Genomic DNA, 25789 nt, shown 5'->3' on the forward strand with positions numbered 1-25789 from the left:
ATTAATTAAGTCACGAAATTTTACATGGAAAATTAAACATCTATCTTTTCAATGCTCGAATTCGAAAGGAAACATAATAATTAAAAAATACGCGATGTAAGAACGAAAATTTTTTCTTACAATCTCTCTTCTTCTCTATAGTTTGTCCATCCATGTTCTTCGATCTTTCTTTCGAAAATCATGGTTCGTCAGAGAAAGAGAGAGAGAGAGAGGAAGAAAGAGAGGGGTTGCTCATGGTCGGGCTACGAGGAGTGCTTCAAAAGCTGGAAAGCTCAAAAGCCCCTGCACGGCTCGAAAGCGCAGCAGATCGTAACGACAGGGCGTACGAGTGACTCGTTACCCCTGGAGGGAGGAAAGTCAGGCCGTGGTCCACCCTCGTGTGTGCAATCGTGTGTCGGCCGCGCGATTTACGCGGCTGATAGACCTTCCTTCCCCCTCTCTGCTGATGGACCCCGTAACTTTTGCCAAATATTCGGCGACGTACCGATAGAGAACAAGAGAGAGAGAGAGAGAAGAGGGTGATCGAAAACGCGGAAGGAAGAGCAAGAAGGATCGAAAGGGGAGAGATGGAGAGAGAAGGATAGAAGGGGAGAATGAGAAAGGAAACAAAGCGAACGGCGTGACTGCGGTGGCCAATGGGAGTCCCGTGCGAGGGGACATCGGGACCGAATCAGTTTATGCGCGACAGGTTCTGGAAAGAGAGAAAAAGAAGCCGAAAGCGGGAGAAAAGGGAGAGGAAGAAGGGAGGGTGGGAGGAGGAGGAGGAGGAGGAGGAAGAAGAAGATAGAGGAAGAGAGCCCAGGGGCCAACCAGATTGTGTATACTTTGCCAACTCTCCAACCTTCTGGTTCGCCGCCATGGAGAGACATTATTTACAACGGAGGCTTTGGTAGACAATGCTTGTGGGGTACCCGCGGCCATCTTTCGTTCCTTTTCTGTTCTCCATATGCAACAGCATCTGCCGTTGCTCCGACCATCCTATCGGGCTCCTCTTCACCGAGAAAAGGGAACAACTGACTCCTACCTCTTCTTCTTCGCTACACCCTCCCCAACGTCGATTCCGTCCACTGCGAACATCTACTACGAATTTCTTCTACTCGACTTAAACTTCGAAATCGATCGTGAAACACGTGCCTCTGGACACATATATTTGAAGGTATATATATTTAAAGTATCCAAAGTTTTGAAGTTGATCGATTGACTTATGCAACTTATGTAACGTTTCGTCCCTTGGAACGAAATCTATGATTTCTTCCTCTTCTTTTCTTTTCTTTTCTTTCTTTTTTTTCAAACGGTGGAGTAATAATCTATTGTCTGGCAGACGCGCAAGCTGGAACAGCGGGCTCATTCCGATTCAACGGATGCGCTATGATTAGCCGGGACACGGCCGCGCCACGGATGATGATGCTTCCTGTCCTGTATCACGGATCTTATCCATCCGATCTATCCTTCAGCGAGAAACGGTCGTAACGTTCCGTTCAGCAGGTGTGTTCCGCCACATCCCTTTGGACGGCGTTTTTGCTCCCCCCGGTGAAAGCTCGTCGACGGCGGCCGCGTTTTATTACGATTCCCGAGTAATCACCTGGTCAACGTGGCAGACGTTCCTTCCACTCTTCGTAATTCCGCTCTCCATTGTAATTCGTCCCTCCTCTCCCCTAATTAAAACGCAATTTCTCATACGGCCACGTGGTGGACACGGCATCGAGAGAAGGGAGAACCTTCCTCGCCCCTTCGTCGCTTTCCGTTTTTATCATTTCCACGAGTGGGAAAGGGGAGGGAGTGAAAGAGGAGGAGGAGGAGGAGAGGTTCCCGCAGCAGGTAGGTCCATCTCCGGAGGAGCGCGGTATACCGAATACTGGTTTTCTTGCGGGTATAACCGATATACACGGGTAACGCGTGCCTCTGTCACCCTGTCGGCGGCCATCTGCCGTCCCAGCTTCCGGCGAAGCGAGCCAACTCCGAGAGGCAATCGAATCGGCAGCGAAGCTTATCGCGAGGAGAGCAAAGAACGAAGAGAAGGGAAAAGAAGAAGAAAAAGCGAAGAGAGAAGAAGCATATATATATATATATATATAGAGAGAGAGAGAGAGACGAGGTCCCCTCGGCTATCGGCGGAAGCGTAGCATCGAATGCAATGGCGGTAGATGGTGGTTGGTAGCAGCTGGCTCTCTACGTGGCTGCCCTTCTTGCAGTCAGAAAACGAGTCGCGGTCTCCTCTCTTGCGCTCCAACTCGGTCCGCGTAGACTCATCCTTGTGCCGCTGGTGTATACACGTACGCGTCACTTACACACGTTCACGAGGGCTTCTCTCTGGCCGGGAGAGACAGTCGTGTATATATCGAGTTGGCAAGCAAGAGACGATTGCCGGACCCTGGCTCCCGCAAGAGCAGCCGCCCCAATAAAAACTCCGCTCCTCGAGGTCCTCTCTCGTTGTCTCCTCGTACTCGCTCTCTCTCTTTTTCTCTCTCTATCTCTCTTTTTCTCTCTCTATCTCTCTTCTTCTCGTCCTTCGTCTCCTCGAGGAAAGAAGAACGGGGAAGAGAGAGCGGAGAGGAAGATTCTCCGCCTTTCGTTCTCTCCCTCGAGGAGGAACCGGGCGCGGTCCACGTTCCGACGTTTGACAGAACAAAAGACTATCGACCGAACCGGTGAACGCACCGTCCAAGCCTTCCTTCTTCCCTCGAAACTAGCCTTCTCGAGACTTTCCTCGTCCCTGTCCTCTATTATCGTGCTCACCCTCTCTCTCTCTTGTTCCTCCTTGTTCCCCTCCATCGATCCTCCTTGATCGTCCTTCGTCGTTACTCGCCTGCTCTGTCGGATGTCCTCGGGAATAGAGGAGGGCACCAGTGCGCTACCGTGTCCAGCGCACGGCATGCGGTTCAAAGAGGAGAGAGGCGAGGAGTTGGATCGTGTCGGCGGCACGAATACGCGCGCGTTCGCGGCTCCAACGCGTACAAATTACTGAAAATTGGTCCGCTTTTTAACCCGGCCGGCCGCTTCGACACCGGCCGGATACCGACCGGATACCGAGACCCTTGGAGACGTCCACGGCTCCATCTTTTCCACCGTTCCATGACAGCCGTCCCTTTCGTTCTTGTTGCCTCCGAGAACGCGACGATTTGCGGACAGTTCTCCCCCTCCTTCCTTCCTCCTTTTCTTCTTTTTCCTTCTTGCCTTTTGCCGAATCACTTCAATGATCGTCGAAGCGATGGAGGGGAGCGTAGACTAATTGGCGGCCTACGCTCTCCTAGACCCGATCTTTAAAGCGGTATTCCTCGTACAGTCGAAAAAATTCCGAGGCCAGATTCCGGGAATGAGCAGGAAACGGAGAGTGATTGGGGAGGAATTGAGGATTAATCATAGGGAAGCAGCGTCAACCGTACGGATTATTAGAACGAAGGGGAAAGATTGGAAAGTCTGTTTCTTCTTCGTTCAATTCGTCGAAAATTTCATTTGCAACCCAGGCGAATAACTACCTCCTCGAAGCATCCTGAAATGGCGTTCGTCCTCCGGTAACCGGCGAATACAATTCATTCCACGCATAGTACTTTGGTTACATCGTCACCTTCGTTACTCGGGCGCCCTCGCGTGCGCGCTCAACCACGCTTAACTAATTAACGTAAAATTCGATCGGTCATGGAGAACCATTCCACGTTCCCTCACCTGTCTACATACATATATATATATATATACACAGACAAGCCGTTACCTCGTCTTTCCCGCGCAAAGAATATCACTGGTGTCCCGCGGCGGGGACCGGTGTTAAAGGTCGGCCGATTTCCACGGACAAATGAAGTTGGCTCGAGCGTGTAAAACACCTGTGAAAGAAAGATGGAGCGACCGGCCGCAAATTAGCCGGCCGTGCACGGGCCATTTTCGCGATTCATCGCCGCCACCGTTCGTCCACGTTCGAGGAAACGATAAATTTTCTCGTTGCTCCGTTGATGACGGGATCCGAAGCGAGCGGATAGCGATAAAATTGGAAGGTGTTCGAGCCGATTTCGACATTCGAGCGTGACATTGGCCGGGCGAGGAGGGAGGGGTGGCGGGCTGCTAAGGGTTATTAAGAGTTGTAAATCGATCTCGTTGGAATAATTTGCCGCCGGCTTCCGTTCAGACCGGTGTACAGATTGCCGATAATCGCGTGGCCGGTAACGTACTGTGTAATTACGCGATACGCGGGAAAATTATTCGAAGATAATGCGAGGGTAATGCAAAGGGGGAGGGCCTGACCTAATTAGCGCCGTTCTTTTTCTTTTTTCTTTTTTCTTTTTTTTATTTTTCGATACGGCGTTTAACGAATAGAGGTGAGGACATTTAGCGGACGAGATAACCGCGGTGGGTTGTGAAATGAAGTGGAACAGGATACGATGGGGAACGCACGTGAGGAGATATGCTTCTTCTCTTTTTTTTTTTTATCTCTAATATAATTAATATTCGTTGTAGATTTCACCTGGTGAAAAAAAAAAAGAAAGATGAAGAGGACGAAAATAAGTAGACACGCGGTTGATTTTTATTTTTTTTCGTTCGGATTAAACCGATTATTTCTCTTCAATTTCTCTCGCTCTTCCAAGTATTTAAGAAAAAAAATCCTATTCACAATTTAAAGATACACACTTATTTCGGTGTATTTATTGTATCAAGGAAATGGGACGAAAACATCGGGTCCAGATCTACGGCGAAGAGTTACTCGATATCTCGAGCCGTTCTCGAAAAGGAAGAAAAAAAGAGAAAAAACCGGAGATAATATATATCTGTCGATCGGTGACGTTTCTGGACCACGGCAACCGAAATGTCACCGTTCGAAGCAAAGAGAGAGAGAGAGAGAGAGAGAGAGAGAGAGATTTCTTTTCGATCAAACGGAGGAAGCAGTTGACCGCGTCTCGTGCCCGTGGAATCGGGTTAATCAGCGAAAAAGAGGCACGGATCGAAATCGTATCGGGCGCAGTGTTTTCGAGGATCGTGTCGCGGAGAGATAAAGCGCGCAAAAGCGGACGTTCGCGATCATCGAATGAAAAGGGGAGGAACCAGATTCTGGATGCAGCTGTCGCCGCTTTAAAAGGCGAGCCAGCGACGACCGCTGCTTTTCGACAAGACAGAAAATACGCGGAATTCATGGATGCGCGCGTCCCTCCGCCACCGAGGAGTTGGGATGGCTTCTTACGTTCGACCGTGTTCGTCTGTCGTCCCCTTCTCGTTAACCGTTTACACATATGCCTCCTCGCTGTCGATGGACCCGGCTCGTAAATTAGTTGTAAATAGGCCAGCCAACAAAAGGGGCACAAATTGGATCCTCTTTTCGGAGGCGCGCGACTCATCGTTTCACCGTTTGGAAAAAAAGGAAAAAAAGAAAAGGAGGAGAAAGACGGTGAACAATGAGCGAATATTAATAATTTTTTTATTCACGAGCGAGAAATCGGTATTAAAAAGTGCCGAAAAATGCATTGAAAAAGAATCGAGAGAAGGATAGGAATGTATATCTATCGTAATTAGAAATCAAGGATCGATTTTCCTCAATAATTGATTATTTTATTTTATTCGAGAAGAGGGAATCGTCGTCAGACTTATTTATTTCGATTCGATATTTCTGATCTACACATTCTTCATCGATTTCACGTATTTATAAAAAGTGAAACCGAAAAGTGACACCGAATGATTCCTCGTTCTTCCCAGAATCGTCATCCGTAAAGTGGAAAATATAAAAATCCTCATTCGATTCATTCCCGATCGTCGCCTCGATAAAACACAAAAATCGGCGAATCCTTGACGGATCCGGAGGTGATATTTCGAAGCCGCCGCGTATGGGCCCCGGCCCCATTGTATCCTCCTCCTTCTCCTCTCCCTCCTCCTCGCGCTCATTAAATATTAACGAGAGTCTCAATTTCTTCATTTCGTTGATGAGTCGCCGCGCGCCATCCGAGAACCCGCATATAGATTGAAAATTAACTTATATGAGCGGCGGCGAAATATATGTGTATACGCGCCGTACAGCTCGCTGCACTTATACGACTCAGGGGCCTACAATTTACACGAGAGGTCCCTATGTTGGTATAACCCCTAAGTAGAAGAAGCCTTCGTCTTCTTTTTCCTTCCGCCTCTCGACCTTCCTCCTCCTCCTCCTTCTCCTCCTCCTTCTCCTTCTTCTTCTTCTTCTTCTTCTTTTCTGCGCCGCTTGCAGCCTTCTCCCACCCTCGCACGGCGGGCCCTCCTTCCACGATTCTTTCACGCACGAACGTGAAATCCTTAAATACCTAATTTGATGCTAATTAGAACTCGCACTTGCTCTGAACGGGCGCTCGATCTCGCCGGCTCGCGTGTGGCGAGAAAAATACGGGGAAGACAAACGATTGACCGTTTGAGGGCCGCTCTTTTCGACTCGCTTATTCATATTTCGAGCCGTTTGAATTCACGAGTCGGTACGGATTTCGGATTTAAGGAGGAGGGGAGGGTGTAACGCGGGAATAAAATTCACGTTTGATGCGTGGCGCGGCTCGCATATTCGCATACACGACGGCCAACAACTTTGTGAGTGCTGGCCGTGAAACGGCTCGGTCGGCAGGCTCTCCTTCGAGGTCTCCTTTTGCGAAGGGATTCGGAGACCTTAATTTGCGATTCAATTAAGAAGAAGAGATTCGTGGGATCCTTTGAAACGGTTCGGTTTGGGGATGATTTTGGGGCTACTTTGTGAGTCTGCGTCCTCCTCTCTTCTCGATCGATCTCCATCTTGAAGTAATATCGATCCCGTTTCCGAATGATCGTTTGGATTTTGAAATTAAATTTACGGGATGGGGAAAAGAACAAGCTGATAGTGATAATCGTGATAAAAAAATAAAGAAAGATATTGGAAAGGGAAAAGGAAACGAAATGGAAATAAGAAAATGATCAAATGCCATTTTCAAAGTCCAGATGTACGTAACTATTTATTATGTACGATAATAGCCGCACTCGAATGCTGCACATTAATTTCATCTATACAGTTTTTTTAATATAATTGTTCCACCCACGACGCTTCATTATTATTATTATTATTATTATTTTTTCTTCTTTTTCCTTTTTTTCTTTTTTTTTTTCTTTTTTTTGTTTCGACTTTTAAGACGCTGACGTACATTAATCGCTATGCTACACATGCCTAACACGCGACTGCCGCCACTTCGCCGACTATGCACACTATTTCCGATTCGACGCGTCGAGCCTCCACCTTCCGGGGGAAGGGAGGGAGGGGGAGATTTGTTTGCCCGTGTTCGCAAAATGTGGGAAGATGTGGGAAAAGACCGCGCTCGCTATGCTGGTCCTATGTAATCGCGATAATTGACGAGATGTTTGTCGAAAGAGCGTGGAAATTTTCGAATTGGAACATATATATATATATATCCCAAGAGGATAAATCGCGGTATTTTAGAATTCCATCGGGATCATCTTTTTTTAATCTCGAAAACGTCTCGTCGCTTAATGCAGTCGATAAATATTTAACATTTTTTTTTTTTCCTAATTACGACGGTATATATATAAAAATTATAAGTTCTCGATCGCGCGTTACGAATAAATTTTCATCTTCTCGTCATAGGAATCCACGTTTCTACTTCTTTTTTCTTCTTCATTCTTCGAAAACGCTCACGTTTTTTAAATACTCTCGCGAAAGTTCGTGTTCCTTTTCCTCTTCTCATCTTGGTTTTCTTTTTTCCCCCCTTTTTTCCCAGATCAGTTTGCTACTCGATGATCCAAGCCTTATTATTTAATACGTCGCTCGCGTCTCTGGCTAAAAACTTTGCGATCCGTCCGCTAATTCTCATTGTCTATAATATACATATACTGTGTGTCGTCGGTGGTCGAACGTGTGTATGTCGATCGAATTCAAACAACCAACATATCCCCGTCTTAAACGAATAAATTTTTTCCTTTTCTAATTCTTTCTTCTTCGAATTTTTCCAACGATTGCGAAACGCATCTATCGATCTATCTATCCAAGATCGATTAGAGGCCAAGGGAAAAGTAACAATTTCGAAGGCGAAATTGAATTCGATCGTCACATCGTACAAAAGAAGAATATTAACCTACTCGTATGCACGAGTTTCTTCTTTTTCTTTTTTTTTTTCTTCCTTTTTTTTTTTTCTTTTTTTTGGCACGAGGAGAGGAACGCCGTTTTACCACACCTGTCGCTCGTTCGTTCGCGATTCTCTAGCCCGTAAATCGCCGTTATCAAAAAGTGTCTTCGTGACACGGTACTCGGCTAAAAAGGAGGAGTGAAGCAGCGCGCGTAGTCGGGCCGGTGTGTGCGCGCGCGCGCAAGATGGAGGTATCGAAGCGATAGGGACCATCGTATCGATCCATCATGATCGTACATACTTTTATACTTCCATCGAATGCAAGTTTAAAAAGGAAGATAGCGCAAAAGAAATTTTTCCTCGATGATAAAGATCTATCCCTTCTCCCTTGAAATGGCTCGTTTGATATACACTCTCGAGAGTTAAGAGAGAGGGGAGGGGAGAGAAGAGAAATAACGCGTTCGATCCTTGTTAATAATACTTTTTATCTTCTTCGAACGAAAAATAAAAATTTCATTGTCGTGAAAAAAAGGGAAGGTTATTTCGATTATCGTAACACCGGGACCCGACTCGCGCTCTCGCTAGCGAGACAAACTATCGCCTATAAGTAATTCTTTGGTAATTCGGATGTGCATGGAACTATGATTATTATCACTGATTACTTAAATATAAATCCGATCCAGCCGAAACGCTGTTTCGTCTTGCCGCCGATCTCACTCACTACTCCTGCAGTGTTTGTTTCCAATTTGTTGAGAAACCATTGACCGTTTCCTGGCGAGCGAATTTTTTCTAATTCTTCGTTTCGTTCTCGAATTGGCTATCGATAAAATAAAAAGGTATCGATAAATTTCAATCGAAGATTAGAATTGCGGAAGATGGCCTCGTTTTTGAACCTCTCGTTCTCGCTCAAACGAAAACTGTCCGTTCGTTCGCCGATAGTTGATGGATCGACCGATCGTTTTTAGCGTTTAGCTCGCCACGTAAATCGAGCCTGGTGATCGATGAACGCTCGTTTGTTCTTGTTACCTGTAATTGACGTACGCGGATTGTTGTCGAAAGTGTATATATATGTATGTATAATCGTTGGAAGGCGTTTAATAGTATCGGCCTCGCTGATACAAACGAATGCGATAATTGCTGGGATTTGACAAGCTCGTAAGGAAGAAACCGTTTCCACCCTATTAGTAACCGTGAACGTCTTCATTCGGCCGCGTGATCGTCCCTTCTTATTAATTAAGAAACGAGCTTGATTGAGATTGTCTCTCGCCGTTTCTTCGAATAAACGAACACGTTCCCTCTTCCTTCCTTTCTTTCACTGGATTTCCTAATATCTTCCAACCAATCTTCTGGATCATCGCTCGCCAAGAAATTGGTCAACGGGTCTCTTTCTTTCTTTCAATAACCAGTCCCCTTCGCCTGGATTTCGACTCTCAGCGCCATCTCAGAGGAGGAATATTCGATAAATCGTAAATAGAAACTTGTCCTTCTTCGCGAGTTAACGGAGAGGGAGGGGGAGAGGGAGAGGGATCCGTTCCCTTCTGGAATCGATCCAGAAGAGAGGAAAGAAAGAGGAAGAAGAAGAAGAAGGAGGCTCTTCCTTCTCCTGAAAGTGGACGAAAGAAAAAAAAAATCGACGAGAAAAGGGGAAGAAAGACCGAAGATCCTTCATCCAAGATGGCTGGAAAGGCTGCTGTAGCTGTCTTCCTCCATCTCAAGCCGTCGTCAGTAAAGATCGGAGAAGGAGACCTGAGAGGAAACGCCAGAATGTAGGTGATGAAGAGCGTGGAGCTCCTCCATCGAGGTCGACGGCATGCTGTTGCTGTCCCCCAGGATGCTGGCTGCCGGCCCCACGTTCGGCGAGCCGGCCGTGTTCGAGGGCACCGGTGTGCCTGGACACCCCACGTTGCTCGTCGTCGTGTTGCCCTCCTGCCTCATCATGTTCCGCCGCCATTTCGCGCGGGCGTTTTGGAACCAGACCTAAGCGGGAACCGAGAATCTTCAGGGCCTCGTTTCTTTCGCGACGAATTTCTTTCTTTTTTTCGCAATGGACCGACGAAGAGGATACATCAATAAAAATGAACGAGATGAAGAAGGTCGACGATTCGAAGGATATCGATCGATTCGAATCGAGAAGGAAATTATGATTAATGGAAATTGGAATATTAAACGCTCAATTATACTATAATTTTCATCTCTCGATATTACGAGCACAGAGATACCGAATTATCGATAAAAACATCGGTTTTCTCGACATTCTTTTTTTTATTTATCTCGCTTGATAAAATGAAAAAGGGGAGAAAAAAAAAACGATCGGCTAATTATCGAGATTGTTTGCCGGTTCTCGAACTCGATATAATATATATCGGGAATAAGGAAATGGCGGGTGAGATTTATTTTATCCTACCTGAAGCACCCTCTTCGAAAGCCCCGTCTTCTGCGCCAGTTGCTTGAGGTCCTTCGCGTCCGGATTCTGATTTATAGCAAAATAATTCTTCATCGTCCGCAACTGATGGTGCTTGAAGCTCGTTCTCATCCGCTTCGTCCGTTGGCTCTGATGCACAGGCCCCGGCGAGCCGACAGACGCTTCGTACGCCGCCAATGATTCCATGGACGAGGACAGTTCGGTCGGGTGGAGAAGCTCTGAAACCGAATTGTTATCCACCTTTCTTACGATATTTCGATATAAACTTTACTTTTTTAATTGGACGAAACGGGAAACTTCGAATCTTTTCTTCTCCTTGGGAGCTCGATCTATTTCATCCATGGAGAATAAGAGAATAATAATAAGAGAGGAATAAGATAAAACCAGGCTTATCGAGATATTGTACGTGATATAATTTTTTCTCGTGGAAACTATTTAATCCAGGAGTTAAATTTCGAATTTTTTTATATAAGATTGAATTTCTTTTCTTCGCAATAAATAATGTCAAGATCGAGATTGAAGGTTTTAATTATTCGCGAAGGTGGATCGATTCGATTCTAATTTTTCTAAGAAGCATTAACGAACGGCGAAAATAAAGACAGGGGAGTGTGGAATGCGCGCGAGTTTGTTGGAGTCCGATCGGCTTACGAGACACGCAACTGACGTAAAAAGATGGAACAGCGATCGGGTGAAAAAAGGCAGGCGTCGATCGAAACGATAGAAACAAAACGGTGGATGGTAAACGAGGAGGATTCCTCTTTGATCGTTGGTTCGAACAGTGCTGATCCATCAATCGGCTACTAGCCGACTATCTAACCCATCTATCGATCCCGATTTGTTCTTCTGTTTGGCGACAATCGTGCAACGTTGGTTGATCTCGGAAGAAGAAAGATGAGCGGGAAAGAATTTTTCGATCGGGATGACGGCCGAAATTAGATCTTTGAGAGAAACTCAAACTCAAGTTAGTTATCTTTCATCGTAACGTGGGATTTTATAACGGATTGAAAAGCCAAACCACTTATAATTCAATTTTTAAATTAACACGCGAGGCGTGTCTCGTTTCGAAATCTTGAAAGAACTGTAGCGCGGACAGGTGCAGCGACAAATTAGAGAGCAAAAGTTGAGATAGGGATCGAGAGAGATGACTTGTCTCCTCTTCTACCTGCTCCTCCCCTACCCTCGTCTCCATTTTCCTAAATTAATTCCTCTCTTATTCGTTTATAGACGGAATAATCAATAATCAATTCGATGAAATTTGCAAATATACGTGATACAATATTTCCATCATAATTAAGATATACTTAATTTCATTTAATTAACCTCGAACGAGTATTAAATATTGTTTAGATGTTTTCATTTCCTTTTTTCAATCGTTAAATAACGCAAGTCAATTAAATTCGAACAAAAAAACCTTCGATACGCTTTCACTCGAAATCTCTCCAAATCCCCCCATCCCATAAGCAAGAAGAAAAATTTTCTGCAAATGGACGAGGCGAATTTTCACTCGCGTAAGAATAGAAATTTTCTTACGTAGAGACAGAGCGCCCCCTTCTTTCCCCTTCTTCCCCCCATCCGGCGGGGGGGGACGACATCGGTGTGCAACGGTTGCGAAGTCGTTGCGCGCCGGCGGAGCGAAGGAACGCATCCAATAAATAAGACGACGAGGGTAACCATTGAATTCAATCGGAGAGAAAGAACGGGTTCCAGGCGACGTTCGTGGACAGCCGCTGCGCGCCAACCGGGGGCCGGGGAGGGGGACGGAGGGGGGGTGGACCACGACCAGAAGTAAATCCCCGAGCACGTATCCGCCATTACTGTTTATTGTCCCGAACTTCCATTCCCTGCGGACGCGACGTTGGCTCGCGATCCAGAAAAGAGAAGAATCGCGACGCGGCCACACCGACGTTGGAATTCGTTTTGTTGCGAAAGGGTGAACGACACCGATTTTTCTTTCCAATCTCAGGATCGGACGGGCTTGCAGAATTTTTTTCTTTTTTTTAATTTCCTACTTCCAGTTTAGGGAATTTTTGGAGGATGGTTCCATTTTTTCCCTTTGCTCCATTAAGATTTATAAATTTGAAATTGACAATTATTCTAATCTACGTAATCTACGTTTCTTTCGAAATTTGTTTTCAATCTTGCTACGATATTATTTATAAACGCGATGAGAATAATTCTGATGGGGATGGATAAATCGAGCGGATCATTTTCGAGAAGATCCCGATACAGATTAGATACAATTTCGAAAACTATTCGATTCTAAGGTTGACCACCGCTGTATTGTTCGGGACAAGAAGCAGTTTATATAACCCGTATATCCAATGCAGGGGAAAAATCGAACGTTTTCTATATTCTCGAACACCGTGGACAAAAAGCGTCACGTTCGACCCAATCCAACCCGGGGAACCCAGTTTCCCCGCGCAAGGTACATCCATTCATTGCACCCAGTCTCCCTTCCTCCTCTCCGGTCGAGAAAAAGCGAAGAAAATCGAACGGCTCCGGCTCGATTCCCGAACGGTTCGCTTTCCCTAGAAACCAGCTCTATCAATAAACGCTGGGCGAATGCGAGGCCCTGCAAAAGGAATACGCAAGTTTTTTCACCGAGCTGGCCTGGTTCCCAAGCTCCTCCGAGCTCGAAAAAGAAGGGAGGAGGGAGGGGAGGAGGGCGAGGCGGAATAGCAGGAGGCGGGGGTTCGAGGGGAGGGTTTTCGTGGTTCAAGAATGAGATTACAATTTGTCAGGTCCTGGTCGAGAGGGCGAAATCACGCGGATGGCACGGACGGGCGGACGGACGGACGTTGGATGGAGCGAGGAGGACGTTGGGGAGCGTTCTCTCAGAGGCAAGAAACTCACGCGGCCGGCATTATAGTGTTCCGCCGGCCATTCTGCTGGCCGCGGCCACGTATTGGCCGCGGCAGCATTCTTTTCCTGCCAGATCGGCCAATCGATGCATCTCGCCACCGATACCCATCTGTCACTGTCCGAGGGGGCCTAGCCTTTTCTCCGTTCGCGCGACCGGCGTGCCTCGAATCCCCGTGTGTTTCAAATCTCTCCTATATCCACCTTCCACGTGAATCCTTTCTTCCGGTGCTTTCGTTCGCCCGACGACATTTTCGTCCACATTTTTTTCCCCCCCTTTCTTCCTTCTTCTTCTTTTTCCCTCGCAATTTTTTCATATCCCCCGTTTGAAGTACGGCAAGTTTCGATCGGCCTTCTTCCTTGTTATTTTCTTAACGTTGGATAAGAGAGAAATATTCGAAGTTTGGGATCTAATGGAAATTCGATTGAAAGTATTTTTACGAGCGGGTTATTGAGAAGAATTGAGGAGAAGGAAGATTTGAATCGTGTCGAGGAAACGTTTTTTTTTCTTCTCACGGGAAATCGGAGATGGATTTTTGAAGAAGGATCGAGCAGCATCCCTTGGACAAGCTTCTCAGCCTCGTAAGAAGGGTAATTTTTCAGGATCGCAAGAACCGTAACCGAGGAGGACGAAGGTATTCTCGGAGGCGAAGAGACGTGGGCTTATCGCGGTCGCAATTCCAACGATCCATCGAACGCGCCTGCCGACGTCCAGACGAGAATAGTTCGAGGGATCGGGCGGACCCGTCTTGCAAAAAGTGTCCCAATTATATATAAAGACAATAAAACGCGAGGCAACCGGCGGATTCCCACCCCGTCCAAGGTTGGGCCAGGCCTTCGTGCCCCGATTTTGTGTGCCCGTTGATCGTAAATTCCGCTCCCTCGAAACTGATCCCACGTGATCCCGGCGCGTCGATTAGAAAGTAAGGGGATGGTGGTGTATCTCGTGAACGAGAACGAGTTGTTGCTTCGACGGATGGCGCGACGAGATCTCGCTTACGTTGCAAACATCTCTGAAGTAAAGATCAGAGGGAATTTTTTTTGAGAGGGAGAATTATATGATTTTTCACAAGTAACGGAAATCTTTATATATGAGGATTGAACATTGACTGCGATAATTTTTTTTGGTACTTTGAAAAATTATTAATAATTGGAAAATTTTAATCTCGAGGGTTAAATAGCGGATTCAGGGTAAAGAGTACAAATCGTCCATCGAAAAGTAACGTCAAACATTTACACCACAATCCTCGTCTCTCCGCGTCTCTCGACTCGTCCTTATACGTTCTACCTTTCCCTTCCCTCTTGCGAGTTTCTTGGATCGAAGAAGGAAGGTGGCCGCATCTTGCCGCGTATCGAAGCGGGCCAATTTAAGCGGCCGCCGCGACCAAAAGCGAGGACGCGTTCGCGTACGCACGAGAGGGGCGGGCGTTCCTCTCGAAAAGGAAAATCGCGGTTGTCACATGTCGGGCGCATTGAGCGCGAACAGGCACGAAAGGATCGTTGTCCCGCGCCACTTGGGCCCGTGGATCAATTAAACCATGGGCGAAATTTCGCCGAAGAATTCCTCGCGTGTGCGTCGATGAGGGAACACGGCTAACGATCGCGAACAATCTCTGCCCGATTCTCGAAACCTCGTGCAAATGTTTGCTCACCGAACGAACCAGCCCATTATACTCATTGCTCGGCAAATAATACAACTACCCCGGCCAACCTGCCAACCCGATTCGAGGGATGGAGAGCGAGAAAGAGAGAGAGGAAGAGGTCCAACTCTACTCGATTCTCGAGAGGTGGATGGAATATGGAAGGAGAAAGAGAGAGAGAGAGAGAGAGGTCTGACCTGTTCGCGTCGAGGAGGAGAAAGAAGGAAGAGAGACATCTAATCTTCTTTATTCGAAGGATGGAGAGAAGAATGTCTAACCTTGTTCTTTGTTCGAGAGAGCGAGAGAATGGGAGGAAAGATGAGTTGAACGGAGTTGGGTTAGGGGGTGGAAAAGGGAGGGAAAGAGTTAGAGGGAAGGGGAAAGGGAAGCGTAGCACGTGTTCCCATGGTTTTTAAGACCTACGTTTGAAAGCAAGCGAGCACCCCCGTTTACCATCCGGCCCAATTATCCCTCCGGCAACCCTTTCCATCCCTCTCTTGCGTTCTCGCGTTATTTCACCACTGCCAATTACACGTATTTGCGTCCTCGACTCGGAGAGAGGCCGAGAGCCGAGACTCGATTCTTGTGAATTCTTTATTGTTTCTCGACTGTACGACGGGAGGAACAAAGGGCCCCCGGGGCAGGCGTTTTTCTTCTCCGTCCCTTGCCTAGTTGTTGCCCTGTCTTCCCTCCCCCCTCCTCCGCCCGAATGCTCCGATCGATCGATTTTCCACAATTTTTTCGAAAAGAATTCCTCGCCCTATTCCATCCTGATAGATAAAAAAAAGAAGAGAAGATGAAAATAGAGGGAATAAAAGTCTTACCGAGAGCCCCAGCAGCCAGCCTCATGGTGACAGGTAGCTCGGATCCGGTGACCTCGGACAGCTTGCGCTTCCTGGGCCGTCCCTTCTGCACGGTGCCGGACGAGGTGATCGGGCTCTGCTCGGCGGCGCTGTAATAAGCCGGAAGCGGCGACACCCCCGGCGAACCGATGTCCTCGATACTCGTTGCTGCGCCCCCGTAATCCCCAGCGCAGCACAGCAACTCGTAGTGGGGTCTTGGGACCGACCAGCTCGTCATTCGTGAACCTTGCTGTCGAGTATTTGAGTGGCGACCCTGCGTTATCCCCCGAGTTCGATGAACGCGCGGATACGCGCGCGCGCGTAACACGCTCGCGAGAGGCGATAGACGAACGGGCCAGCCCGCTTACCGCTCGATCGGCGTCCATCGATCGACCGATCCTCGTCTTTTTCCTTTCTCTTTCCTTCCTTCCACCATCCACTTTTTACTTTTTTCGAAAGTAACGGGGACGTCTTCTTCGTTTTCCAAATATAAATACAGCGGAACTCCGATCGAGCTTGTTGAATCTTGGTTCGATCGTATAGTTCCGCTTAGAGGAAATGTAAGATAATTTTGGATTATTTTTAAAATTGTATCTGAATCTGCTATCCTCGGATTTGAAAATCGTTTTCGATAGTTTATTTACAAAGGTATTGCTCGTCCAAAAAGTTTCGTGTTTAAATTCTCTTCTTCGTTTCAACCCCTTGCGCACGTTCACAGAATCGAACGTAACGCGTTGTATCCACTCGATATATACTCTTCTCTCCTTGAATACAAAAATAACGATCGAAGGAAAGATCGCGATATATATTTTTATTCCTCCCGTGGATCGATAGAAACGCTTACCGATCGAATCGCAAGCGGCAAGCGGCCCCGCGACGTCTTTCCCTTTACGAGAGCGCGCGTCGATCTCGACTCTCTCTCTCTCTCATTCTCTCTCTCTTTCTCTCCCCCTCTCTTTCTCCCTTTCTTTCTCTCTTTCCGTTCTGTCACGATCTCGTCTCTGAGGGAATCGAAAGGAAGAAGAAAAAAAAAAAAAAAAGAAAAAGAAACCGGATTTCACCCGCGCCCGAGGGCTGTCATTATTCGCGAACGAACGATAATAAGTGTCGTACGTCGACGCGCCTCGTGTTTCTGTCACTCTCGTCATCAAACTCGTTGATAACAAAGAGACGGCCATTTCGAGGATGGTAATTCGGGCTCGTGTTTCTCACCTACAGTAGACCAGGCCGTCCCTCTGCCCGAAATGATCGCCCTTGTTCAGCGGGGTGCCGCATGAGGCGCATGTAAAGCAGGCCACGTGGTACACCAGATCCCTGGCGCGCATCACCAGCTCCGTGGCGGAGATTCCCGCTCGGCATCGGGAACATCTTCCGGCAAACAACCTGGGCAAGATTATCGATTCTCTCTCTTTATGTTATTAACGTGGCCCCGGATTCGGAAGGAATAGGGAGAAATAGCGACAAGATATTTTTAGGGTGGGTAATAATAATCGACAGGATATTTGGATAATTTTTACTCGTCGAGTATTTTTTTTTTAATTTAATTTTGATCGATGGATGGAAGATTTGGTTAAATGTGGTACGTTTGAAGAATATTTTGATCGAGCTTTAAAAATATTGATGGCAAACGTTTTGTGAAAATTGAGATGGGAATAATGGGAATAAAAGAGGAAAGAAAGTAGAAATTTGTGGGGAATAATTTAAAAGGTGAATTCGAGAATATTTGTTGTTGTTGTTGCGATGATATTTTATGAAAAAAAAAAAAAAATAGCTCGTGATCGAAACGGAACTAAAAATGTTAATAGATTTTGGTCGTTGTAACGTTGTTATTGTTATTAAAAGTTACACGTTATCGTTAAAACTTTAAAATCCTTTCCTCACTCGGACAACTTTTAACGAGTGTATGATATTCCGCGATACATTATCCGCACGCATGTGTGTTTACACGTTTTTTTCTTCTTTTTTTCTTCTCTCTCTTTTTTTTTTTTTTTACGTTAATCCCGCGCGTATTTACCTTCATTCTCCATATCGTTGTTGTTGCATCATTTTTCCAAGCAACGGATATAATCCGGCGCAAATACACAGATAAATAAATAAATAAATAAATCAAAGCGTGGCGCGCGCCGGCCCGATCGAACATTTTTATAATCGAATGAGTTTTAGCCCAGTTAATGCAATTTACGATTACTACTTTTTCCTCGATCCCACCAATCGTTTCAATCTCGATTATTTTCATCCACGATGAAGTAGAACGTTATCTGGTCATCCACTAGTTGACAATATCTCAAGAGCGTGAAAATTTCGTTGCAAACAAAATAACGCGTTATTCTAACCAACGATTAATTAAATAATTCTGAAATATCTATTGTTAATGTTTATTAGAAACTTTCGCGCAATGATATTCCAACGATCTTAAAATTGATAATTTTTCTCAAAGATATTCCATTACGTTACGATGACCGAGATTTTCCTTCTCGTAAAGTGAATCACTTATTCATACCCTACTTTTTTTAATCCAACATCCAAAACTTTCCAAAACACCGATTCAACGATCAATTATCGTTGAAACAAATTATTCAATCTCGCCAATACCGAACAACGAAAGAAACCACAGATATATATATATATATATTCCTCCACGATGAAAATCCTGCAAGATCCCTTACCTACCCCACATCCAGCACACAACGATGCACACGACAACAACGTATCCCGCCTCTATCTGTCCACCAATCAACCCTCTTAATACGAAACCAGGTTTCGATCCAGGAATAGAGCGAGCTACCATCGAGCTAGCTACCAGAGAGCGGCTAGAATCGAAGCGAGCCTCGTTCCGGGTTCCTCCTCCGGGTTTCTCGATCACGCGTTCTTCGTAGAATCCCCTAATTACAAAATCAACGATCCCGATCGTCGCCGCTCGAATTCATCGATCCTCCGCCTCCGGTTCCCCCCTCCGTGCTCGCAGCACGTGACCCCCGTTGTTCGTGACTATCGGCTCGAACCAAAATCGGAGAACAATGCAGCTGCCTCCCTCCCTGCCTCCGCCTGGGTCCGCGTTTTTCTTCCACTAATACACCATAACGTCCTCGAAGGGAGGAGGCGTCCCCGGATGGGTGAGAGGAGAGGAGGAGAGGAGAGGATAAGGGTTTCCTTGGTGGTCTCTCTCTCTCTCTCTCTCTCTCTCTCATATCGGCCGACGACGATCGAGAGGCGAGGTAACTACAGTTTTCGAAGCGCGAAAACCAAATAGAGACAAAGGGGTTGGCCTGGATATGGATCGTTGCATATTGCATGGGAGAAGCCCGGTGTATTCTTCTCTAACGAACCGGCAGCCTCGAGTCCCGGCCTGGCCGGGGACACACGGGCCTTGGGCGTGTTGCACCCTCGTCTGGAATCTCGTCTGGATCGGCCTCGAGGATGACGAGGGGAGGAGTGGAGGGAGGGCGATGCTGGGATGCGGATGCTGGCACGGGGGGATTGATTATTCGGAGGAAGGTCGCGAGATAATCTTTACGATTAATAAAACGGGGATAATTTTTAGTTGAATATACTTTTACCGCCTCGTTTTATCACCTCCTCAGTTTTGGAGGAGGAGGCGTTTCGAGATAATAATAACTATTCGACGGAATGTTTTTTTAACCATGAAACGAGTGGAAAGAAAGATTTTAGGATATTTTAATTCATAAAGAATTATTAAAATATAATATAATTTCGTAACCGTTGTATATTTGTTTATTGCTTGCCTATCACTCCTGATTATTAAGATTTCTCGAAAGTATTGTCTTAAAGAAAGAAGAAAATTACATGAAAAATTACGTTATATATATTCTTTCGCCTTGTCTCGATGGTTGATTCGTTGATATATCGCGACGTACGTACGCTTTACGTGAGGGGATGCGGGATCCTCATCTTCGGGAGGAGAAGGGTGGATTCTTTTTGACGAGCCCCTTTGTTTGCGCAATATTATATTTCGCTGGAAAAAAAGAGCTTTCTTCCGTAAAGGAGAGCTTCCGGCTAAAGCCGCATTCGTTGCATTCGTTATTCCGGCTGTCTTTCCTTTCTGGAAAGAAAACGTTTCAATTTTCCGGCCGTAACAACCCGGCTTGCACGAAAAATCTTCCTCGTCCTCTTCCCCGACCTAGCTTTGTTCCCTTTAATTATTCCGTTTCATCGAGGTTGCTCGCGCAGCCTACGCGCCACTGATTAGCGATGATTACAGGATCGGGGGGGGACGAGGGAACCCTCGCGACCTAATCCCTTTTTCCTGTCATTAAAAAAAAAGAGAGAGAGAGAGAGAGGACAAGGAAACTGATGCTTGAAGATAATACCGTATATAAAAAAGAGAATTTCGTTCTCTTCATACACAATTTTCTCTTCTTCTTTTTTCTTCCTCTTCTTAATTAATTCTCGAAGATGTAACGCGACGAGATAACAATAATGATAGAAAGGAAAATTTTATTCGTTTCGCACAATTTTGTTCTAAAATTCTTCTTCTTCTTCTTCTTCTTCTTCAAGGGATGGTATTTCATTCCTTTTTTTTTTTAATCTTTTTGTCAATTAATTCATATATTCGGGGAAAGAAATCGGTTATTACTCGGTTGTTGGACAAGAATATATACATTGGAGGTGAATAATTCATGGGGGATTGAATATTTAACGCCGGTATTCTGGCCTCCCGAACCTCGTCAATTTAACAATTTCAATCCGGTTAATGCGAAACGGAAACAACGAACACCGGAGGGAAACACGATACGGGAGAGGAGAAGAAACGATTCTCACGCTTTCGAGAGCCACGCGGAATTATGCAACGCGTGCTCCTCCAGCCACCAGTCCGCTAACTGCTCTCTCTCTCTCTCTCTCTCTCTCTCTCTGAATTTCAACGAGAGCACGGTTTTCATAACGTAAAAAAAAAAAAAAAAAAAAAACACAATAACAGATTCCTCCGCGTGTAATTACCATTTCCACAATGGCCAAGTTTAACGTAATTAATTTCATTCATCGAGATTTTGCATTTTTATATCTTAATCTACGAGGCGGCTTTCCAGAGCTTTCGCATAAGAAGCGAATGCGTGCGGCCGAGGATCGCCTAGGAACGGAACACGGGGAAAAATTTGTTTCGCTTTGCGCATAAGTGATTATCTTTGTTGAGCATCGGAACGCTAGGCACGGCGCGTTTAAATTTGAAATGTACTCTCCTTTATCCCTGTGAGGGAAGATTCAAATATTCCTTTCCAATATATGAGAATATCTTTCGTTAGCCTCCACCCGATTGTTCTCTAATCTTCTTCAACAATATTTTCCAACTGTTTCTTCTCGAGGAAACAGGAAGTATTAATTAAATTATCAAATTACTTTCCTTCTGGGATCGAGATCAAGATGAAAATTCCTCAATTTCGCGAGAAGATTAAAAAAAAACTTAAAAAAATTTTAAAACAATTTTTGAAAGTTTTCAATTTTCTCCAACTCTTTCAAACTATTTCAAACATACATATATTTCTCTGTTTAGAAATCGAGTAACTAATCGCGAGGAAAATTCTCGGTTGAGAATCTAAAACTTGGGAAGGAAGAATTTCTTTTTCGAAACGTAGCGATTACGATCGGCGACGATGCGAGGCAAACGAGGTTCGAAAACGCGTGCGTTTGATCGATCGAAATTGCGGCAATGGGTGGGTGCTCGAAGAAAAACCGAGTGTCACCCGAATGGCGGAAAGAGGGGTGCCTGTTGGAAATCGTGACCGCTTGTTTTTATCGCGCCCAACGTATCACCGTTGCAGGAATTTCGGGGACCAGGTTAGTCCTAGGACAAGGAACGGCTTAGACCTGGCCATTAGTAGACATTTTGTGTGGTCCTGGACCGAGTTTTGAGCGGGGCGGACGCTCGTATGCAAATTCGCGGATACCCTAATAAATACTGAAACGGGAAGCCCGGGCCCGGCCAATCGACGATCTTGCATTAATTTCGCGCGTCATCCCGATAATTCGACGTAAAACGCCACGATGAATGGCTGGATTCGATCTTCGCTCCGTACGTCGAACAAGAAGAGAGGTTGTTTTACAATCTTGCACGATTCCAACGATAATAGGAAAAATTTCGAAAATATCGCAAAGAAATCCCTTCGAAACTGCATATATATATTATTTAGAATTGCACGATGTTCGGAGCATGAATAGAAAAAATTATATAAAACGTGGAATAACATTTTTCCGAGAAAGAATTCCTCGAATCCCTCGAAATCGAGGCTTCAAATTATACTTATATAGAAAATTGAAACGCAAACAAATACGAGAAAACTCTACAATTGAAATAAACATGGAAACCGCGTCCAAGACAAAAACCGACTACTCTCCTCAAGTTTTCAATCCCCTCGGCGAAAGGCAACGCGAGTATATCGGGAAGCGCTTCGAAGCAATTGCGAACACCCCAGAAGCGAAATTCCGCGCGGTCTAAGGACCCTCCCTCCCTCCCTCCCTCCCGGCATGCTCTGCCCCCTAATCCTCTTACGACTACTTGCACCAACCTATAATAATCCTCTTTGCAGTAGATGTTGCCGTCCCTGGCGAAGCACGTCAACTCGGCGGCGAGAGGCACACGGCAGTGGCAGCAACGAAGACAGCCGCAGTGCCACGCGCGGTCCGCAGCCCTCAGGTACCATCGCTCGGCTATCTCCCTTCCGCAACCCCCGCAACCGAGGACCCCGTCGGTGTTGTTGTTCTCGCCGCCTCCGAGCTGCCGGTTGCTGACGGCACCATCCCCTGGCGGGGGTGTGCTGCTCCCGCACCCGACTTCCTTCAGCATCTCGAGACGGACCGCCGCGGCCACCGGCCCATTCTGCCGCACGCAAATCTCCTCAGATCTTTGCCGAAATTTCGCCAAGGTATGTGTGTAACAAAGTATAAGCTCTAGTTATAGTCTCGATTCATCTGGGGATGAATTTCACGGAAGTGAAATATCGATTGAAATTGTACGACGAATTGGATTGGTAAATTCAGAGAGAGAGAGAAAGATTATAATCGTCTTCGAGTCGTTTTATTTCAACGATGAAATCGAATTTTCTCAATTGTGCGAAATCCTTTGCTATCGTGTCACAAAAACATGGGCAGTGGGATGATGAAGCATGGTTTATAAAAAAAAAAGAGGGTTGACGCTTTGAGAGCAGCCACCGATCCCATCGATTTTCCACGAGATCCAAGGCCCCACGATTGTATTCACGAATCCACTCGTCCCCGATTTCACGGTGAAAATTCATCGTGACTTCTCTCTTTTACTCTCTCTCTCTCTTTCTCTGGCCATCTAGTCATCGCGATGATGAAGCTCGGAAATCTCGAAGGACTCCTCCTCCTCCTCCTCCTCCTCCTTCTCCTCCTGCGGAGGCGGCGGCGAAGATGAGGTGGGGGTGGGGGAGGAGGAGGTGGAGAGGAGGCGGCCCCGCATTCATTCAGGACACTTCTCGGCGGCGGCGCACGCAAGAACCGATGAATGAAAACAATTCGTGACTGCTGTCCCGTTAATGAATGACTCCCGGGGCAGTGGCTCTCTCGGTTTCGAATCGGCCGCGAGCTAATTAGTAGAAGCTTGCGGATCGCCACAATAACTCAACGTCCTTTACGAGCGCGGGCCGCACGTGATTTCCGTAAGTTAAATGGAAGGTGACGTCGGCTGGAATCACCGTACACCTCGTTCCACCCAAGGTGACGCCGTTTTGCTGCCGCTTGTCACCCGGCCGTATTAGACCGAACCGTGTGCACGCTGATTTACAACTGTTACTCCACCTCTCTTTTCCTTTTTCACCACCGTTTCGCCCGTCCCTTCCCGCTTCCCGATCTCTTCTCTCATCTCTCCTCCGCTCCGCTCGGGGCTTGGCGTGAAACCATTCTTTAAAACATTATTCGGATCTGCTGCACGTACCGTAAACTTTATTTCAAATTTCTTAGATCCAAGTTAAATTAATCATTAATTCACTCTATCGATTTTGTGCAGAGATAAGTAGTCTTTATATTTCGTATTTTTTAAAATTAAAAACAGAGGAGATTGGATGCGAATGTATGAGATGGAATAATTTTACTCGGATTTAGAACTCTGTTCTCGTAAAAATATTCGATCTCGATGGAGATTCTAAATAGGAGATACGTCTTTTTAATCGTCCCGCCAAGCCCGATCTTATTCTTCGATTAAACTCAACACCTTTTTATCTGAACTGGCGCGAAATTCTAATTCCAAATCGATTTATTTTCGATCCCTGAGCTCACCTGAGTGTTAGTTCGACCAGCCGCGATCCACGCCGGTGGATTTCACCGATGCTACCGACGCCCTCGACGCTTCCTCCGCTCGCTTGCTCGGTGTCTGCCGTCGCTTCCCGTCAAGCCGTTCCCACAACCTCGTGAATTTATGCCTCGAGCCTGGCTATTTCCATCCGGACGGTAGCGGCGACCTTGAACCACGAGCACCACGATGGTTTTCCAGGCTCGACGATCGGGGGTGGGGGTTGACGACGAGAGTCGGCACGATCGAGTGTCGGCGTTTCAATGTCCGTCGGAAACAGTGTCGCGACACCGTTGGAAAGTCGAGGCGGAAGTCGTTGGACGATTGAAGCACGTATTTAAAAGTATTTAAGAAATTTGTGGTTATTCTTTTTCCTCGATATTGAAGGATACTATTCACTGCATTGCCTGTAGGTATTTTACTTTTTTCGATTGATTCCTTAATTTTAACGAACGACGAATGTATTTAACATTTTACGAATCTACTACGTATGTTTGAATCCAATCCCCAATTTTCCAGAGTGAAAGAATCATTACGTTATTGCAATACACATAATCGCGTAGCTACTTTTCGCGAGCATGGAGCGCAAAAACATTTTTCACGAAATTTGAAACCCCCCTTTCCCAAATTGCAATATGCCAAGGAGCAAAATCTACCGCACAATCTTCAACCCCACCACGTCACGAGGATTATAAAACAAGTCGCACAATAGAGAGAAAATCCATTGCACCATTTACAACCACTGTCACTTCATCCAACGTCCATTCTCCAATCGTCCAACCTCCTCTTCCTCGACCACCATTATCGTATCCAAATTATCCACCTCGATCTTCCTCCTCTTATGCCTCTACCTGTCTTCCTCCTTGTCCTCCTCCTCCTCCTCCTCTTCCTCCTCCTCCTCCTCCTCCTCCTCTCCAACCCCTTCGAACTCGCTCTCTATCACCTTCTTCTCCCGCAGAGGATCATCACCAAGGATCGCCAGCTCGAACGCGCCACGACGTGCTCGCGCGGTTACGTGGCGATACGCGGCGGAGCCGTGGCGGAAGACGCCACTTTGGCGTCTCTTTCGAGCTTTCCTCTTTTTGCCCGGCGTGAGAGGGAAAATCGTGGCGGTTCGCGGGCGTAGAAGGTCGGCGGACGAGTTGGCCGCGAGGGAAGCCCGGCGACAGTAGGAATCCTGGGCTGGCCGGCCAGGGCCAGGGGCGGACGTCGGCATGGCAGAAGAACAGGGGTTGGCGTGCACCGGCGTCGGGGCCACGGGGTGGGGTCTCGGGTGGATGGCTGGCACGGGGTAGAGACGTCGGGACGGCCGGCGTTTGCGCCGTGCCGCGCCGCCTCTCCTTCCTCGTCCAACGCGACGCCTACCGCCTCGAGCCGTCCTCGTCGAGCCACGCCGCGCCGCGCCGCGCCGCGTCTAGTCGACGACCAACGAAGCCGGATGACAAGAATCACTCGGAACGACTCGCCTCGCGGGTGTCAATTATGTCATCGGGTTTGTGGGATGTTGCGAGCTTCTTGAGCACGCTGCTGCCGCCTGTCTGGCTCGGGAGGTGGAGGGCTCGTTGCCTCGTGTGCTGTGCTCGTAAAGGGGACCCTCGTTGCATGGAGGGATGTGATCGCGCACGAAGGGATGATTCGATGCTAGATTCGGATGGTGGATTGAACGGAGCCGAGATCGATGGAATTTCGAGAAACGCACGTGTATGATTTCGCTTGAATTCGCA

General features: G+C 46.7%; 1 protein-coding gene and 1 long non-coding RNA gene across 4 annotated transcripts in view; one reads left to right on the top strand and one right to left on the bottom strand.

Moving 5' to 3' along the window:
• The window catches only part of LOC113219097, a 39151-nt gene extending 16671 nt beyond the window's left edge, over positions 1 to 22480 (top strand). The window contains exon 3 of one of the 2 annotated variants that reach the window (XR_003305634.1): positions 22345 to 22470. This is a non-coding gene — a long non-coding RNA (uncharacterized LOC113219097). Of the gene's footprint in view, positions 1 to 22344 lie in introns of both variants that reach the window. The other variant, XR_003305633.1, reaches the window with a different exon arrangement.
• Positions 6893 to 25294, bottom strand: LOC726415 (LIM/homeobox protein Lhx9). Of its 2 annotated transcripts, XM_016914845.2 has the most exons (7): positions 24917 to 25294; positions 24053 to 24234; positions 22324 to 22634; positions 17018 to 17188; positions 15788 to 16020; positions 10447 to 10682; positions 6893 to 10019 (listed from the first exon to the last, which is right to left on the bottom strand). In XM_016914845.2, exons 3-7 carry the CDS (start codon positions 22599 to 22601, stop codon positions 9765 to 9767), a joined length of 1173 nt encoding a protein of 390 aa, XP_016770334.2. In that variant the 5' UTR covers positions 22602 to 22634; positions 24053 to 24234; positions 24917 to 25294; the 3' UTR covers positions 6893 to 9764. The 2 variants fall into 2 exon arrangements, with proteins under 2 accessions (XP_016770334.2, XP_016770335.2); XM_016914846.2 differs by lacking the exon at positions 24917 to 25294 and having other exon boundaries at positions 22324 to 22659; positions 24053 to 24910.
• Between the last annotated feature and the right edge of the window lie 495 nt (positions 25295 to 25789).

Source organism: Apis mellifera, linkage group LG11 (genome assembly GCF_003254395.2).
Source record: "Apis mellifera strain DH4 linkage group LG11, Amel_HAv3.1, whole genome shotgun sequence".
Lineage (NCBI taxonomy): Eukaryota > Metazoa > Arthropoda > Insecta > Hymenoptera > Apidae > Apis > Apis mellifera.

What these genes read in the sequence shown, in the direction of transcription:
- LOC726415 (XM_016914845.2), bottom strand. Translation starts at nt 22,601, where the DNA reads ATGCTGAAGGAAGTCGGGTGCGGGAGCAGCACACCCCCGCCAGGGGAT. An exon ending in TGCAAAGAGGATTATTATAG is followed by an intron (nt 17,189 to 22,323) that starts GTTGGTGCAAGT and finishes AATCTTGCCCAG; the next exon opens with GTTGTTTGCCGGAAGATGTT. An exon ending in TTTCGAAGAGGGTGCTTCAG is followed by an intron (nt 10,020 to 10,446) that starts GTAGGATAAAAT and finishes GTTCCCGCTTAG; the next exon opens with GTCTGGTTCCAAAACGCCCG.